At 41.6% G+C, this 18,743-nt stretch overlaps 1 protein-coding gene and 1 pseudogene across 2 annotated transcripts; one reads left to right on the top strand and one right to left on the bottom strand.

Annotated features, from left to right (window-relative positions):
• The first annotated feature begins 217 nt into the window (after positions 1 to 217).
• Positions 218 to 9,200, top strand: LOC135537967 (protein LTV1 homolog). 2 transcript variants are annotated; one of them, XM_064963985.1, is made up of 11 exons: positions 218 to 394; positions 821 to 952; positions 2,021 to 2,224; positions 2,827 to 2,914; positions 4,232 to 4,364; positions 4,598 to 4,808; positions 5,664 to 5,791; positions 5,937 to 6,079; positions 6,280 to 6,332; positions 6,574 to 6,774; positions 8,674 to 9,200. In XM_064963985.1, the coding sequence occupies exons 1-11, from the start codon at positions 392 to 394 to the stop codon at positions 8,785 to 8,787; spliced, it is 1,410 nt and encodes a 469-aa protein (XP_064820057.1). In that variant the 5' UTR covers positions 218 to 391; the 3' UTR covers positions 8,788 to 9,200. The 2 variants fall into 2 exon arrangements, with proteins under 2 accessions (XP_064820057.1, XP_064820055.1); XM_064963983.1 differs by having other exon boundaries at positions 2,824 to 2,914.
• On the bottom strand, positions 8,886 to 18,230 carry LOC135537983 (interferon gamma receptor 1-like; annotated as a pseudogene).
• Between the last annotated feature and the right edge of the window lie 513 nt (positions 18,231 to 18,743).

Genomic DNA, 18,743 nt, shown 5'->3' with positions numbered 1-18,743 from the left:
GATTCGATCCAGCAACCTTTCGGTTACTGGCCCAACGCTCCTTCCTACCCGCCAGGCTACTTACATTCCACTTGCTTGGTTTTCAATTAACAATTATTTCATACAGAGAATACATACTTTGGCAACATAATATCTTAATACAAATTCAAGAATCTATAGCAATCTGATGTAGTGTATGAAGTGAACAAACTACACCCCTTTGGTCCTGTGAAATGGTTTGTTCCAAAAATGTCAGAAGCAGCGTGTGAGGAAGGAGTCGGCGTGGATAAACAACATTGACAATTTTTTCTATTTAAATCCCCGTAAATTACACTTTTAGCGCGAAATAAACTGTAACAAACGTTTTTGTAAAAATAATTTTGAAGTGTGTTCACAGCGGTCCAATTGAACTATGGTAAGCACACTTTCAGCTGCCAATGCTGTTTTAGCTTTGCTAGCTTAGCATGCTATATATATATAAATATATATGTGTCGACGGATAAGTAGCCAACTTACTAACGACTATAGTTACCAATGACTATTAAACCGAATGTGTTAATATCTGTTCTTTCAAATATGGGTGAGATTGATAGCTTTAGCAATAGCCAACCAACTAGCTTGTGTGTTGGTGTTTGTTGTTAGCTAACTAGCTAGTCCATCAACAACAATTTACATTTCAAAACAGTTCTTTGTGTCCTGCCTGATCCTCATATACAAAGGGCTTGTGATGAACAGTGACCACTTAACACAGGTCACTGACATATTGCTGTATCTGAGCATGATACAGTTGATCCTAAGACTATGTAACAAGTTACATTATCTACATGCCTTTCTTTTCTAGCCTAATAAAAGGAAGAAGGCATTTATTGACAAGAAGAGAGCGGTGACCTTCCACCTGGTCCACAGAAGTCAGAGGGACCCCCTCGCTGCTGACGAGAAAGCACCGCAGCATGTCCTCCTACCCGCACAAAAGGTAACGTGTACAGTGGTTCCCAAGCTTTTCCGGTTACTGAGTATGGTTACACGCACAAAATAATGAGATTGTGGATAGTCAGATTAATATACATTTGATTAAAACGTATACATGTTTTCCAAGAAGAACATGGACACGTCTGAAAAGGCTACCTGTTGGCGCTCTAATAAATGACGAAAATCGCTAATCAAAATAAACGTTCTACCACAGTGAACATGTTATTTTCGGATGCATATTTAATTCTGAGTTCGAACATGTCAAGTTTGTATGTGAAAACTAGTTGTAAGACGCATATGTTCAATTGTACCATACTCACTTCATTCGTGTTAAAGGAGGCTCGCCAGCGCAGATCAAATACACCGCTGGAATGCCGATTAAGGTGTTTACATGCCCAAATAATTTGAAAGATTGCTCAGAAAAGCAAGTGTTTTAATCGGCACATGTTTACATCGATTATGACCTTATGTCGATTAAGATAAACAGAGTAAGGTGTTTACATGAGTATTGCATAGAAAACGTACTCACTGTACCATCAACTGAATTTTGCTCTGCCCTGAGTACCGCTGAAGTACCCACTCGTGTACATTTTACCAGTAGGACCTATGGTCTCATGAGTCTTGAGTATTGTGCTTCAACATCTGCATTGCTTACTGTTTGGGATTTTAGGCTGGGTTTCTGTATAGCACTTTGACATCTGCTGATGTAGGACGGGCTTTATAAATACATTTGATTGAGAGTCTTGTCAAGTACCCCCTGTGGATAGACCAAGTACCCCCAGGGGTTCGAGTACCCCTTATTGGGAACCACTGTGTTAGTAAAGTCTGGTACATGTACTAAGGTATTTAGTGTTGCAATGGAATAAATGGTCACAGTTTTCATCTAAAGACATCCATTGGTTACAATATTTAGGCTACTTATCATAGTAGAAGAGTTAGTCTTCAAGTCAAAAACATGTTTGTTGTAGATATTCATTGACCAAGGACAACCAAGATATTTGGTGTGTGTAATCCTGCTTTATGTGCACGATTGTATGTTTTGTGTCAGTCTGTAACCACTGTCTGTGTTCAGGTGGAGGTGGAGAAGCGGCAAGAGGAGCAGAGGGAGTTTGGGGTGTTTTTCGACGATGACTACAACTATCTGCAGCACCTGAGAGAAACTGCTCGGCCTGTAGAGTGGGCTTCATCTGGCAAATCACAGAGAGGCAAACGTACACATGACCTCCAGGATGGGGATGATGAGGAAGATGAGGAGGAGGAGGAAAAGGTTACTCCTGTAAGTTTAGCAGGAGGTCCAGTGGTTGTTGCTGAGTGGAACGGTTGTGAAAATGTTTGGGCTATATATTGGACCAAACTGCTTATGGTGTAAATACAAGGCAAAATTATCTGGTCATTTGTTAACTGTAGAAGATGGATTAGTTTTTGAAGGCTGGAATTTGGGAGATCAAATTTCCCCAGTTGTGACATGTCAACACATGACAGTGGCTTTCACGATGGGGTGACAGGTGGCCTTGTGGTTAGAGCATTGGGCCATTAACATAAAGTTTGCTGGATCAAATCCCAGAGTTGACCAGGTAAAAATCTGTTGTTCTGCCCTTGAACAAGGCAGTTAACCCGCTGTCATTGTAAAGAAGAATTTGTTCTTAACTGACTTGCCTAGTTAAATAAAGGTTCAATTAAAAACAAAAATCATATTGTATAGGTTGTGGTAGGGGTGACTGTAGGATGGGGTGTGGGGGCAACATTAGCTATCATGACTACATTTCTATGAATAACCACTTTGCATTTTATAGCCACCGTGGCAGGTAGGGTAGGCAGTTTTATTTTAGGTAATTGTGATAAATGAAAGTATTGAACATTCTTTTTTAACTTCAGCAGACCGTCTCCTTCAACTTGCCCTCCTCTGTGTTTGCGTCAGAGTTTGAGGAGGAGGTGGGAATGTTGAACAAAGCTGCCCCCATCTCAGGTAAGAGGCCTCTGCCAGTAACAAAACCAGACTCCAGAAAGATTCCATTTTGGGTTATTTGTTTTATGGCCAGGTCATTATTCTAAATCAGTGAATTCTTCAAGTTAACTCTTGTCCCTCATGGCAAGCTTCAATGCCATACAACTCTCCTTCCATGGCCTCCAATTGTTCTTAAATACAAGTAAAACTAAATGCATGCTCTTCAACCGATCGCTACCTGCACCTGCCCGCCTGTCCAACATCACTACTCTGAACGGCTCTGACTTAGAATATGTGGACAACTACAAATACTTAGGTGTCTGGTTAGACTGTAAACTCTCCTTCCAGACCCATATCAAATATCTCCAATCCAAAGTTAAATCTAGAATTGGCTTCCTATTTCGCAACAAAGCATCCTTCACTCATGCTGCCAAACATACCCTTGTAAAACTGACCATCCTTCCAATCCTCTACTTCGGCGATGTCATTTACAAAATAGCCTCCAATACCCTACTCAACAAATTGGATGCAGTCTATCACAGTGCAATCCGTTTTGTCACCAAAGCCCCATATACTACCCACCATTGCGACCTGTACGCTCTCGTTGGCTGGCCCTCGCTTCATACTCGTTGCCAAACCCACTTGCTCCATGTCATCTACAAGACCCTGCTAGGTAAAGTCCCCCCTTATCTCAGCTCGCTGGTCACCATAGCATCACCCACCTTTAGCACGCGCTCCAGCAGGTATATTTCTCTGGTCATCCCCAAAACCAATTCTTTCTTTGGCCGCCTCTCCTTCCAGTTCTCTGCTGCCAATGACTGGAACGAACTACAAAAATCTCTGAAACTGGAAACACTTATCTCCCTCACTAGATTTAAGCACCAACTGTCAGAGCAGCTCACAGATTACTGCACCTGTACATAGCCCACCTATAATTTAGCCCAAACAACTACCTCTTTCCCTACTGTATTTATTTATTTTGCTCCTTCGCACCCCCATTATTTTTATTTCTACTTTGCACATTCTTCCACTGCAAATCTACCATTCCAGTGTTTTACTTGCTATATTGTATTTACTTTGCCACCATGGCCTTTTTTTGCCTTTACCTCCCTTATCTCACCTCATTTGCTCACATCGTATATAGACTTGTTTTATACTGTATTATTGACTGTATGTTTGTTTTACTCCATGTGTAACTCTGTGTCGTTGTATGTGTCGAACTGCTTTGCTTTATCTTGGCCAGGTCGCAATTGTAAATGAGAACTTGTTCTCAACTTGCCTACCTGGTTAAATAAAGGTGAAATAAAAAATAAATAAATAAAATGTTTTGTCTCAAAGGACCCAGGCTGGACATGGACCCAGACATCGTAGCTGCTCTCGATGAGGACTTTGACTTTGACGACCCAGACAACATGCTGGATGACGATTTCATTTTGAAGGCCAACAATGTCAATGGAGCTGTTGGCGTGGGGTAAGAATATATACTTTATATCAGTTTCATTTGTTTTTACCAACCCTTAGTCCCATTAATTTAAGCTATACCAATCAAGTTACAATTGTTGAGAAAGAGGATTGCTTTTAGTGGTTTCAGTTTCTTACTGAGAGCTGGTTGATATCTGCTAATGGAAGTCGTGTCCAATAAGGCTGTGCTCTCCCAAGTCTCTTTGTGCTGTTGCAAACCTCTCTCTGTCTCGCTCATTGCAGTGACGATGATGAAGAGTGGGAGGATACAGAGGAAGAAGAGAGCGACTCTGACGGGGACGTTGCCTCTGGTGATGAGGATGGCGATGGGCACCCCAGGGAGTTCATGTTCATGGACGAGGAGACGAAAACTCGCTTCACAGAATACTCCATGACCTCGTCAGTCATGAGGAGGAATGAACAGCTCACGCTGCTGGACGACCGCTTTGAGAAGGTCAGTGAGCCCCGGACATACTTTTTGGGTTTGCACCTGGGTTGCATTTTGTGACCTTTGGTAAAGATAAACTGAGTGACTGGCTGTTCTAACAGCATAAACACTCTGGTAGGGCTGTGGAGGTCACAATTAAGTCAGTTGTTGATTGTCAAGCAAATAACTGTTGGTCTCACGGTAATTGACATAAACACATTTAGCCTCTCCTGTCTTCCACATTTTAAGAAGTCTAATACACGTTTGGGTTTTATGTTTTGATTTTTAATACATTGTACGGCTGCATGATGAGACTAATGATGATTTTAAATAAGTTGCTTGAAAATGCATGAGCTCTGCTTAGTTTTTTCCCGCAACCTGTACACACTCCAATAGCCTCTCATTGACAATTCGACAAGCACTTGATAATGCCTAAATGTAGTAGAAGAAAAACTGATGGGATCCGCTTTTTAATAGAGGCCATCACTCTGTTTTCTCCCCCAATTGCATAGCCTATAGAAATGTTGAGCAACATGAGCTCATGGGCTCTCATGAAGTGTTTTGATTACATTTTCGAATACATTTGCATTGATGTCAGAGGGATTAGAGGGAAAATTGAGCGCTGAGTACCAGGCAGTTTGGTAGGCTACTAATGACCAGCAGCATCAGCTTGGAGAAGCCTAATTACCGTGACAAAACAGTCATGTGGAATTTGACTGGCTTCATGTCTCGTGACCACCGGTGTGGCGGTAATACTGTCACCCGCAGCAGCCCTACACTCAGGTGCTGATTTCAACTAATGATATTCATTTAATTCAAACAATTATTTCAATTAATATCATTGTATCGTTTTCCAAACTTGTTTCTGTCTGTCTCCCATAGTTTTTCGAGCAGTTTGATGAGGATGAGATTGGGGCCCTGGACAACGCTGAGCTGGAAGGGCATATCGAGCCAGACAGTGCTCGCCTGGAGGAGGTCATCAAAGACTACTTCAAGCAGAAGGAGTTAGAGTGAGTGTGTGTGTAACTCTATAGCCATAGCAATACTCTTAGATAAAGACCGAAGTGGACGTCCTCATTGGACACAATGGATTATAAGTCTTTGTGTGTTTAACTATAGATAATGACAGTAATTGAATCAACTGTATTCTTTCAGCTACCAGAGGCCTGACGCCCTGGGTCCTAAAGAGCTGCCAGTGGTGAGGGAGGAGGAGGAAGATGAGGACGAAGAGGAACAGGAGATGGAGACCATTGTCCTGACGGCACCAGCAGAGAAGTGGGACTGTGAAACCATTATCAGTAAGTGAGTCTACTAACCGTGTTGCTATTACCTCTGTCTGTTCAGTAACTAACACTTTAAGATGACCATTGTAGTACATGCCTGATGACATAATTCTGTTCTGATGACATACGAATTGGCTAGATGTTTATTACCATAATTACTACATTTACTTTTTTTATGAATATTTGAAATCCTTTGTTTTTCTTTACTATCCAAGGTACCTATTCGAATTTGTATAACCATCCAAAAATCATCAAAGATCCACCAAAGGTAAAAAAAAAATGTTTTCCTCTGTCGGTTGTTTGAGCGAAGATAACAAAGAAATACATTGTCACGTATTAAGTTGCATGTCTAATGTTCAACATTTTGAGAGGCTTTTAGCTTGTCTTCCTACCCAACATTAGCTACTAGTTGTGAATTCAAGGCATCAGCTCAGGGCCATTGTTGCTGTTGATATGAGATGCTACACAGTACAGACCGATAGTGGTGTATTTCTGTGTTCTCTAATCAGGCCAAGCCCATCCGAGTATCCACCAGGACAGGCATTCCTCTGGACGTCCTTCCCGGGAGGGGCCTGACAGCCAAGCAGGCTGAGCGCATGGAGCGTATCAACGACTCAGACCTGCCCCGCGTCGCCACACAGCACCGGCCTCGCGAGGAGAGCAAGGAGGAGCGGAAAGCCAGGAAACGGGCCATCAAAGAGGAGCGCAAGGTAGGTTACTATACTCACGACTAATAGTTCTGTCTGGCCCTCCCTACTGGGTGTTCATGTGGAGAATTAATTTATTATTGGGTGGGTAACAAAATTGTTGAAAAAGCACCTGGAACAATGGTCATAGTGTGCTCCATTTAAATATCACTATATATATATATATACACACACACACAGTGGGGTAAAAAAGTATTTAGTCAGCCACCAATTGTGCAAGTTCTCCCACTTAAAAAGATGAGGCCTGTAATTTTCATCATAGGTCCACTTCAACTATGACAGACAAAATGAGAAGAAAAAAATCCAGAAAATAACATTAGGATTTTTTATGAATTTATTTGCAAATTATGGTGGAAAACTTTTGTTATTGACCAAATACTTATTTATCTCAATACTTTGTTATATACCCTTTGTTGGTAAACGTTTTCTGTAAGTCTTCACAAGGTTTTCACACACTGTTGCCGGTATTTTGGCCCATTCCTCCATGCAGATCTCCTCTAGAGCAGTGATGTTTTGGGGCTGTTGCTGGGCAACACGGACTTTCAACTCCCTCCAAAGATTTTCTATGGGGTTGAGATCTGGAGACTGGCTAGGCCACTCCAGGACCTTGAAATGCTTGTTACGAAGCCACTCCTTCGTTGCCCGGATGGTGTGTTTGGGATCATTGTCGTGCTGAAAGACCCAGCCACGTTTCATCTTCAATGCCCTTGCTGATGGAAGGAGGCTTTCATTCAAAATCTCACGACACATGGCCCCATTCATTCTTTCCTTTACACGGATCAGTCGTCCTGGTCCCTTTGCAGAAAAACAGTCCCAAAGCATGATGTTTACACCCCCATGCTTCACAGTAGGTATGGTGTTCTTTGGATGCAACTCAGCATTCTTTGTCCTCCAAACACGACGAGTTGAGGTTTTACCAAAAAGTTATATTTTGGTTTCATCTGACCATATGACATTCTCCCAATCTTCTGGATCATCCAAATGCTCTCTAGCAAACTTCAGACGGGCCTGGAGATGTACTGGCTTAAGCAGGGGGACACGTCTGGCACTGCAGGATTTGAGTCCCTGGCGGCATTGTGTGTTACTGATGGTAGGCTTTATTACTTTGGTCCCAGCTCTCTGCAGGTCATTCACTAGTCGTCGTCCCCCCCGTGTGGTTCTGGGATTTTTGCTCACCGTTCTTGTGATCATTTTGACCCCAAGGGGTGAGATCTTGCGTGGAGCCCCAGATCGAGGGAGATTATCAGTGGTCTTGTATGTCTTCCATTTCCTAATAGTTGCTCCCACAGTTGATTTATTCAAACCAAGCTGCTTACCAATTGCAGATTCAGTCTTCCCAGCCTGGTGCAGGTCTACAATTTGTTTCTGGTGTCCTTTGACAGCTCTTTGGTCTTGGCCATAGTGGAGTTTGGAGTGTGACTGTTTGAGGTTGTGGACAGGTGTCTTTTATACTGATAACAAGTTCAAACAGGTGCCATTAATACAGGTAACAAGTGGAGGACAGAGGAGCCTCTTAAAGAAGTTGTTACAGGTCTGTGAGAGCCAGAAATCTTGCTTGTTTGTAGGTGACCAAATACTTAATGTTCCACCATAATTTGCAAATAAATTCAATAAAAATCCTACAATGTGATTTTATGGATTTTTTTCTCATTTTGTCTGTCATAGTTGAAGTGTACCTATGATGAAAATTACAGGCCTCTCTCATCTTTTTAAGTGGGAGAACTTGCACAATTGATGGCTGACTAAATACTTTTTTGCCCCACTGTATGTGTGTGTGTATATATCACATTCTATAAAAAAAAAAATCTAAGTGTCATCTATGAATACGGTTCAAGTATTTAGATATCTAAATAGCTTTTTGTCCTTCACCATTGACACCATATTGCTTGAATGTTTCTACAGGAGCGAAGAACAGAAAAGAAGGCCAACAAAGAGGCGTTCAAACAGGAAAAGGTCTATCAAGAGAAACAAATGTTGAACCTGCGTTCCAACGTCCAGGGTCTAAAGCTGTCTTAGCTGCCCAGATGGAAGATGAATTGGGACTGACTTTGCTCATCCTCTTAACTGGTTTACTGATGAATAACAACCCTGCAGCTGCCATTTTGCAGAGGACCCCAACACAAGAGGACTATGGGCCGTGTGACATTCTTTGCGGAGTGTTCAGAGATTGATGTGGCCTGGTCCCAGATCTGTTTGTGCTCTCCCCAACCCCTATGGTCGTCACAGTAAGAGTCTGCAAGACTGCACAAACAGATCTAGGACCAGGGTAATTCAGATGTTTGTTTTTTTATAGATCAACTGTTCTGAAGGTAGCATGTCAATCATCAGTGCAGTTCACAAACCATTCTACCTTATACAATAAAGCTAAAGATTCTTCCTGTGGGGTTTTTGTCGAGAAGAATTACAGAAAATAAAAGTCAGTGGATATCTTTAGTAAATACTGAGTGTTTGATTTGGAGTAGTGTGTCATTCATTTGGTTATTCAATTATATTTCAACGACCAACCATCTAAAATTATAAGACAAAAGTCACGATGAGAGAAACCCCAACACTACATAGAGACCTAAGATGACAACATAGCATGGCAGCAACACATGAAAACACAGCATGGTAGCAACATGGCAGCAGCAAAACATGGCACAAACATTATTGGGCACAGACAACAGCACAAAGGGCAAGAAGTTTAAGACAATACGTCACACTAAGCAGCCACAACTGTCAGTAAGCGTGTCCATGATTGAGTCTTTGAATGAAGAGCTACACCACTGAAGACGTGATTGAAAATCAGTGTACCTGGGTAAACCAGTTCTGTGAAGTCATTGTCTTTCATCTATACAGTGAAAGGTGTGATTTACAGAGGCCTGAGTTCAGAGGTGCTCAGGTGGAGCCATAGTGCATCACTACATCTCCTGCACTCATCTCCACCTCTAGTAGAGGAATGTGTTGTCTGTTATAGCCAGAGGCTGGGGAATCCATGTCCTCCACCTCCAATGTCCTTGAGTCTGATTCCTCTGAGTCATCTCCACACAGCAGCACAGAGCATGGCTGTGTCACCTTCAGAAGCTCAGACTGTAATTGGCTTCTTCTGTCAAATAAGCCCTCTCCCACCTGTCCAGAACTAATGGGGCATTGAAGGTAAGATGAAAATCCAACGCTAGTGGTCGGTTCCTCCTCCTCTTCGGAAGTTTCCAACATGCTCTGGGATGTGGTGGTAGCTGGTTCTATGCCACTGATGTGCGCTATGATCTCGCATTGCAGTTGCATTATATTCTTGTCATGTGGGTTTGATAGGATTGAAGCCTGTGAAACAATAATACATAGCCAAATTGAGATTAGTCAGCTCGGGGTGTATGGTTACTCTTTTGGACCAGAAAAGAAACCGATAACATACTGTTCTAGCAACAAGCAAAAGCATCAGATAGGATGATCTTGTCCCAGAGGGGAAAATAGTATACGACACACAGTACTGCTGTATACATAATATACACTATATTTTACACATTCTACATAATGCATACATTGCACGTTACCCACCATACACATTATGCTCTTACCAAAGTCTTTGGAAAATTGGACAAGTTTCTTTTCCTCATACTTCTCTTGCAGAGCCTTATTGTCACAAAGACTACAAAGGCCACAATGCCAATGATGATCAATGGCAAAAGCATGAGCAAAGATGATTGCAGTGAAATTGTTTCTGCAAATAGATAAACATATCAGTCACTGAATCACTTAACTAGCACACCATGTCATTGTGAGAACTTTCCATAGCCATTATTCATTTTGACTATAATAATTCATCAAAACTGCAATAATTCATACAAACAAAACGCTAGAATTAAATAGCACCTACTTGGACCAGACATAACAAACAAATGTAATGTCAACCACGGTAGTGTACTTACTGTCTTCATCGCCACAGATGGGTCCTATTCTGCTGAACATCACATTGCTGCTCATTGCATCCCCTCCAGACTAACACAGTACTGCTCCTTGTTCTCCCAGACCGTGAAGTGATGGCGACAGACTTTGTCTTTTATCTGACACATAAAAGAGCCTTCAGTCTGCAGACAGAAGAAAGAATATGAAACTAGTAAATCAGCTAATGCCAACACCATCGTTAAGTATCCATTAGTCATCATTACTTATGCACTGAGCAAAGTAATTAAATGGATATGGCCAGTGTGTACCCTCTGTATGTATACTGTAGATTGTAACCAATTAAGGGACATTTTTATCATTCTTACATTTTCATAGGTTACATGGTAAAGGAAGTGTTTGTCATCTTCACGTATGCGAGACTCTTTCAGTTCTGTGTACAGGTGGTAAGGGTTGTCGAAGCTAACTGTGACCTCCATATCCTTCATTGACACTTTTACAGCAGGGAAATCCAACTTGCCTGAGATAAAATGAAAAGGGTATTAGAGTAGAGTTAGAGAAAAAGCCTACAGTAATGACTATACTGACCTGGAGGAGGACTACCTCAATATACTGACCTGGAGGAGGACTACCTCAATATACTGACCTGGAGGAGGACTACCTCAATATACTGACCTGGAGGAGGACTACCTCAACATACTGACCTGGAGGAGGACTACCTCAATATACTGACCTGGAGGAGGACTACCTCAATATACTGACCTGGAGGAGGACTACCTCAATATACTGACCTGGAGGAGGACTACCTCAATATACTGACCTGGAGGAGGACTACCTCAATATACTGACCTGGAGGAGGACTACCTCAACATACTGACCTGGAGGAGGACTACCTCAACATACTGACCTGGAGGAGGACTACCTCAATATACTGACCTGGAGGAGGACTACCTCAATATACTGACCTGGAGGAGGACTACCTCAACATACTGACCTGGAGGAGGACTACCTCAATATACTGACCTGGAGGAGGACTACCTCAACATACTGACCTGGAGGAGGACTACCTCAATATACTGACCTGGAGGAGGACTACCTCAATATACTGACCTGGAGGAGGACTACCTCAATATACTGACCTGGAGGAGGACTACCTCAACATACTGACCTGGAGGAGGACTACCTCAATATACTGACCTGGAGGAGGACTACCTCAATATACTGACCTGGAGGAGGACTACCTCGATATACTGACCTGGAGGAGGACTATCTCGATATACTGACCTGGAGGAGGACTCCCTCGTTATACTGACCTGGAGGAGGAGTAACCTCGATATACTGAACTGGAGGAGGACTCCCTCAATATACTGACCTGGAGGAGGACTACCTCAATATACTGACCTGGAGGAGGAATACCTCAACATACTGACCTGGAGGAGGACTACCTCAATATACTGACCTGGAGGAGGACTACCTCAATATACTGACCTGGAGGAGGACTACCTCAACATACTGACCTGGAGGAGGACTACCTCAATATACTGACCTGGAGGAGGACTACCTCGATATACTGACCTGGAGGAGGACTCCCTCAATATACTGACCTGGAGGACTACCTCAATATACTGACCTGGAGGAGGACTACCTCAATATACTGAGCTGGAGGAGGACTACCTCAACATACTGACCTGGAGGAGGACTACCTCAATATACTGACCTGGAGGAGGACTACCTCAACATACTGACCTGGAGGAGGACTACCTCAATATACTGACCTGGAGGAGGACTACCTCAATATACTGACCTGGAGGAGGACTCCCTCAATATACTGACCTGGAGGAGGACTACCTCAATATACTGACCTGGAGGAGGACTCCCTCAATATACTGACCTGGAGGAGGACTCCCTCAATATACTGACCTGGAGGAGGACTACCTCAATATACTGACCTGGAGGAGGACTCTACCTCAACATACTGACCTGGAGGACTACCTCAATATACTGACCTGGAGGAGGACTCCCTCAATATACTGACCTGGAGGAGGACTACCTCAATATACTGACCTGGAGGAGGACTACCTCAATATACTGACCTGGAGGAGGACTACTCTACCTCAACATACTGACCTGGAGGACTACCTCAATATACTGACCTGGAGGAGGACTACCTCAATATACTGACCTGGAGGAGGACTACCTCAATATACTGACCTGGAGGAGGACTACCTCAATATACTGACCTGGAGGAGGACTACCTCAATACACTGACCTGGAGGAGGACTACCTCAACATACTGACCTGGAGGAGGACTCCCTCAACATACTGACCTGGAGGAGGACTACCTCAACATACTGACCTGGAGGAGGACTACCTCAATATACTGACCTGGAGGAGGACTACCTCAATATACTGACCTGGAGGAGGACTACCTCAACATACTGACCTGGAGGACTACCTCAATATACTGACCTAGAGGAGGACTACAGTACTTCGATTTTGTCATATTTACACAGTACCAGTCAAAAGTTTGGACATGCCTACTCATGAAAGAGTTTTTCTTTATTTGTACAATTTTCTACATTGTATAATAATAGTGAAGATATCAAAACTATGAAATAACACCAAAGAAGTGTTAAACAAATCAAATTATATTTTATATTTGAGATTCTTCAAAGTAGCCACCCTTTGCCTTGATGACAGTTTGCACACTCTTGAAGGAGTAGGTGTGTCAAAACGTTTGACTGATACTGTACCTCTCTGTTGCTTGGATGGATGTCATTTTTTATGTCCCAAACCCACTTTTGAAAACATTGTACTTACACTTGATGTCAGCTGTAAGGTCTCTACTAAATGTGAATATCGAGGACTCCAGAGATGCCGATTCCTCCGTTTCATCACTGGCCGTTATAGTCACGAAGTAGCAATCCAATTCTTTAGCATTCCATATGAAGGGGGAGAGGTCATAATGATGCTGTTTAGTGGAATCCAGTGGAAAACTAAGGCTACAAAAAAACAGGGAGCATTAGATACATTTAACAGAAAGACGGCACTCAACCAACAAACAGAGTTAGAAACTGTTAATAGATCATGTGTCATAGTTGAATAAGCAGATACCTCTGTTAGGATATTGTTTCAAGTAACAGGCTAATCCCTGTGGTTAAGGTATCTAATGCTATTCTTTTCAATCAAATGATATACACTGAACAAAAATATAAACGTAACATGCAACAATATCTGGTGTGACCACCATTTGCTTCATGTAGCTCGTCACATCTCCTTTGTACAGAATTGATCAGGCTGTTTATTGTGGCCTGTGGAATGTTGTCCCACTCCTCTTCAATGGATGTGCGGAGTTGCTGGATATTGGCAGGAACTGGAAAATGCTGTCATACACGTCGATACAGAGCACCCCAAAAAATGCTCAATGGGTGACATGTCTGGTGAGTAGACAGGCCATGGAAGAACTGGCCCATTTTCAGCTTCCAGGAATTGTGTACAGATCCTTGTGAGATGGGGCCCGTGCATTATCATGCTGAAACATGAGGTGATTGTGTTGTGTGACAAAACTACACATTCTAGAGTGGCCTTTTATTGTCCACAGCACAAGGTGCACCTGTGTAATGATCATCCTGTTTAATCAGCTTCTTTATATGATACAACTGTCAGGAGATATGCTCACTAACAGCGACGTTAAACAAATTTGTGCACAAAATTTGAGAGAACTACGATTTTTTTAGTGTGTATTGAACATTTCTGGGATCTTTTATTTCAGCTCATGAAACATGGGACCAACACTTTACAGGTTGTGTTTATATTTTTGTTAAGTATAGTTAGACAAACTCATATTTCATCAACAATTAAAGCATGATATTACAAACATGAATAAACATTCAGGGCCGGTTTCCCAGACACAGACTAAGCCTAGTCCTGGACTAAAATATATTTGAATCTCCATTGTAACATGCTTCTTAGTTCATGACTAGGTTTAATCTGTGTCCGGAACACTGTCCCCCATTGTTCTTTCATAGTGTATATCAGAGGAACTTATTGGGAGGAGCTATAGGAGGACGGGCTCATCGTAATAGCTGGAATAGAGTTCTGGAACGGAGACAAACATGTTCTTTATGTGTGTTTTTGTACCATTCCATTTAAGCCATTACAATGTTCCCATCTTCCTATAGTTCCTCCCACCAGCCTCCTACCATGGTGTATATGTCATATGTAAACCATTATGAAGTCATCCAAAACCAAGTCAGCAGTAGCCTGTAGTAGCTACTAATCATTAGAATACCAGCAGAGCTCACTTGAGATCACTATTTATTTTCAATTTGAAGAGAGGTTGACGAAGCAGTTCACTGTAGTTCCAATAAACAGTTGTCTGAAAGTTGTTGCAGCTCACTGTCACATTTTCTGGAGGTGGAACTGTCCAGGAAAAGAAGACATGACATTTAGTTAGTAGGCTTATGCAGGCAAGGTGAAGAACCTGCCATGCAGGTAGTCTCAGTGTTAACAGCTTGAGGCTTTGCTCATGAGGGTTAGTACCAAGGGAACCTTCACCAGAGTACATTGACTCGACTGGTTGTTCATGGCAACAGCTTTGGAGCAAAGGCGAAACAGTTCCACCTGTCTTGGTAAAGTTATGTATTCAATCATAGGTATAATTTCAAATGTGATCTAAACTTTGAAGATTGAGTGTATGCAGTATGTGCTTGTTGATGCCCCTGAGATGATGCAACCTGTTTCCTCCGTAACCACCCCCATGGAAAAGCTAAATAAGGCAATCCCCCATTGGTGTCATCTAGACTACATAACAAATCATTATTTTTCTTATTGAAAATATAAATACATTTGCACAATGAGCACTTGTCTCTCAAATACATCATTACAATTGATGGTTAACGAGCTAGCACATTTTAGCATAGACATGACAGTCAAAACATCCCTTATGAAAATAAATTGCATTCAGAGTGTACTATAACTGTAACTGCAGTACAATGTGGTATAATTAAGCAATATGGCTTGAGGAGGTGTGGTATATGGTCAATATACCACGGCTAAGGGCTGTTCTTATGCACGACGCAACGCAGAGTTCCTGAACACAGCCCTTAGCCGTGGTATATTGGCCATACGTCACAAACTCCTAAGGTGCATTATTGCTATTATAAACTGGTTACCAATGTAATTAAACAGTACATGTTTTGTAATACCTGTGGTATGCGTTCTGATATACCATGGCTGTCAGCCAATCAGCATTCAGGGCTCAGCCAAACAGCATTCAGGGCTCGAACCACCCAGTTAATAATTGCAGTTAGAGTGCAGTATAAATGCAGTATGATGCAAACACTACTTCCAAAATAACCATTTTTTTTTTTACTGCAGTAATTTTCCAGTGCAACTGCAGTACACTGCAATTATTCTGCAACTACTGGGTCCAAAATTCCACAGTTGACTGCAGTTACTGCACTTTTCCTGCAGTTTCAGAACTGCAATCTTTTTTCTAAGGGATGGTATCAATAACAAGACAAAACGAGCCACCTATGATTCCCCATATGGCAGCTTCTTGTAATTGTTGCTAACTATCTGGCTATCAAGTATCACAACAACACACTGATTTCTGCCCCAATCAATCGCATCATGAAAATGATGCACTTCCACCGATGGGGGAGAAAGCGCTTTAATATGATTTAGTTTGTTTTCAATAAACATTTGAAGGATGAATATAGTTTATGTTGTCAACAATCTAAGCCAACCCTGTCTGTTTTGCCCCATAGTTGTTCAAGCGTCGGTTTTGTTGCTAAATAACCAACCCCGCTATACACACTAAATCAAATTAAACAATTTGTTAATCAAAGTGTGATTGAGCAACACTAACTTCCTCATGTCAGCACCTTGGGCAATTTCTGTTAGACAGCTATATGTTCAACCAAACGACACGTCACAACTCTCATCTCAACCAGAGATCTCCATTCACTTTTTTTATTTGTATTTATTTTACCATTATTTTACCAGGTAAGTTGACTGAGAACACGTTCTCATTTACAGTAACGACCCAGGGAATAGTTACAGGGGGATGAATGAGCCAATTGTAATGTATAAGACACTGCTTTTGTCCTCCTTGAAAATGCCAGGTGAATATTGGCAGCAATGAGGAAGCAAATAAGAGTGTTACTTTGTCCAGGTGAGTTGGGCTACATTGTTGCCCATCTGCATTCATTCAAAATGCCTTCTCATAAACTATTAAACCCATTTTGCAACACTGCCTTACCCACAATCAATTTCAGAAAGTACCTAAGCATTGTCCTGTTCATGCTTATCACAGCAAAGTACTAATGTTTGTTTTATGAGCCTACTTGAAAAGAACAGAAAGGTCTGCACATTGAATTACCACTTTTATTGACAACGTTTCTTCGTCAGGTCAAGAGTGTTTAACAGTCTAAGCAAGCACTCAAGAAGATAACCAGTCCAGGGATTTACCACACCCGTGTTAAACCACGCGGCTTCTAAACAGCTTCTACCCCCAAGACAAAAAACTCCTGAACATCTAATCGAAGGGATACCCAGACCATTTGTATTACCGGTACCCCCCTGTATATAGTCTCGCTATTGTTATTTTACTGCTTCTCTTTAATTACTTGTTACTTTTATCTCTTATTCTCATCCATATTTTTGTTTAACCGCATTGTTGGTTAGGGGCTCTGTTGTATTCGGCGCATGTGACTAATACAATTTGATTTGGTTTATTATGATACCACGGAATCTGATGTTAACATTTCATTATAGTTTAGGTAAGCTAATGTAAGATTATAGTTTAGGTAAGCTAATGTAAGATCAAAGTACATTTATCTAACAGCTATGTCCTAAGCAAATTGTTGCTTACCTACTGTATGTTAGAATTCAATACAAGACACATCAACCTGTGGTTTTAATAGTTAGGAGCGGATGAGACATAATGGGGAGTTGCCTGTAGAGTCGGTTTATGCTAAGGGCAGGTTCAAACACATGCAGACTTCTCAGAATTACTGCCCATTTGTATTTTTCTAACATCATTTGGGGATATTTCGAGGTTAGGATACTGACAAAAGATGATGTGAGCTGATTTAGTACATAGTGTGTCGAATTATTACAAGTGGGCAAAACAACATGACTTTAAAAGATAACCTACAGACAAAATTGCTATTACAGTATTATTACATAGCTAAACCTATTACCGCAAATCATCCCTTCCTATTTGTAATCAGATTAATAACCCACACTATTCTTCAATCAAAGCAATGTAGTTTTCTAAGTTTTCATTCAGGTTAACCAATTTACCCAGTGTGGAAACCGCTGTGACCAAAACCATCAGGAATGTCAGTGAAACACAAAAATCCAACATCATGCGTTTTCAAATACACATCCACGAAATTTAAGGAACCGAAATAACAATGAGATACTTATTCTGAGATTTTAAAAAACAGCAATCTACATTTAACCTAAATTATAAGACATAACCGCAAAGCTAAAGTGTGTTATCAGACTATTATCGGTCGTTGAAGGAACTGGACGCAGTTTCTCCGGCAGGAAATGACACAGAGGTGTATTACTTCACCGTTTCTTCGAAACGACACACCTCCGTTTCCTCATTTCATTCTAATAATTCATTCTAAAGACTTCTGTAGAATATGTGCCTACTCTAGGGGAAAATCCTAGCAATTATTAGGCAGTTAACTCAACTAAATATATCCTAAAAGGACTATATGTCCGTCCCATCTGAGTTGAGTACAAGAAACATGAGGAGGTCACACCTTGGCGCACCCGATTAGCCACGTGTGGGATATCATATTCACCATATGAATGGAGTGGTTGGTAATATTTTCCACCTTTTAATTGGGTGATTGGTGGCTAATCAGATGCTTGACCTCAACCCAATCTCTCTCCAGTCGCAGGACATCAAAGGACAGGTAAAAACATGTCAGCCTACCTTGATCAATGCCACCTCCTACTGCTGATTTGTGGTCAAACTTAACTTAACAACAAAGAATTGACACAAGCAATTCACAATGAATGTTGTTCATTGCACCCCTGTGAAAGTGACATCAAATGCCCACCTTGGA

Source organism: Oncorhynchus masou, chromosome 5 (assembly GCF_036934945.1).
Source record: "Oncorhynchus masou masou isolate Uvic2021 chromosome 5, UVic_Omas_1.1, whole genome shotgun sequence".
NCBI classification, from domain to species: domain Eukaryota; kingdom Metazoa; phylum Chordata; class Actinopteri; order Salmoniformes; family Salmonidae; genus Oncorhynchus; species Oncorhynchus masou.
The sequence above is the reverse complement of the archived record's forward strand: the minus strand, read 5'-3'. Positions and strand labels throughout refer to the sequence as shown.

Bases quoted from the DNA above. Each gene is read 5' to 3' on its own strand.
- LOC135537967 (XM_064963983.1), top strand. The intron at 4,809-5,663 runs GTCAGTGAGCCC...TGTCTCCCATAG, and splicing joins TGGACGACCGCTTTGAGAAG to TTTTTCGAGCAGTTTGATGA. The intron at 6,080-6,279 runs GTAAGTGAGTCT...TTACTATCCAAG, and splicing joins GGACTGTGAAACCATTATCA to GTACCTATTCGAATTTGTAT.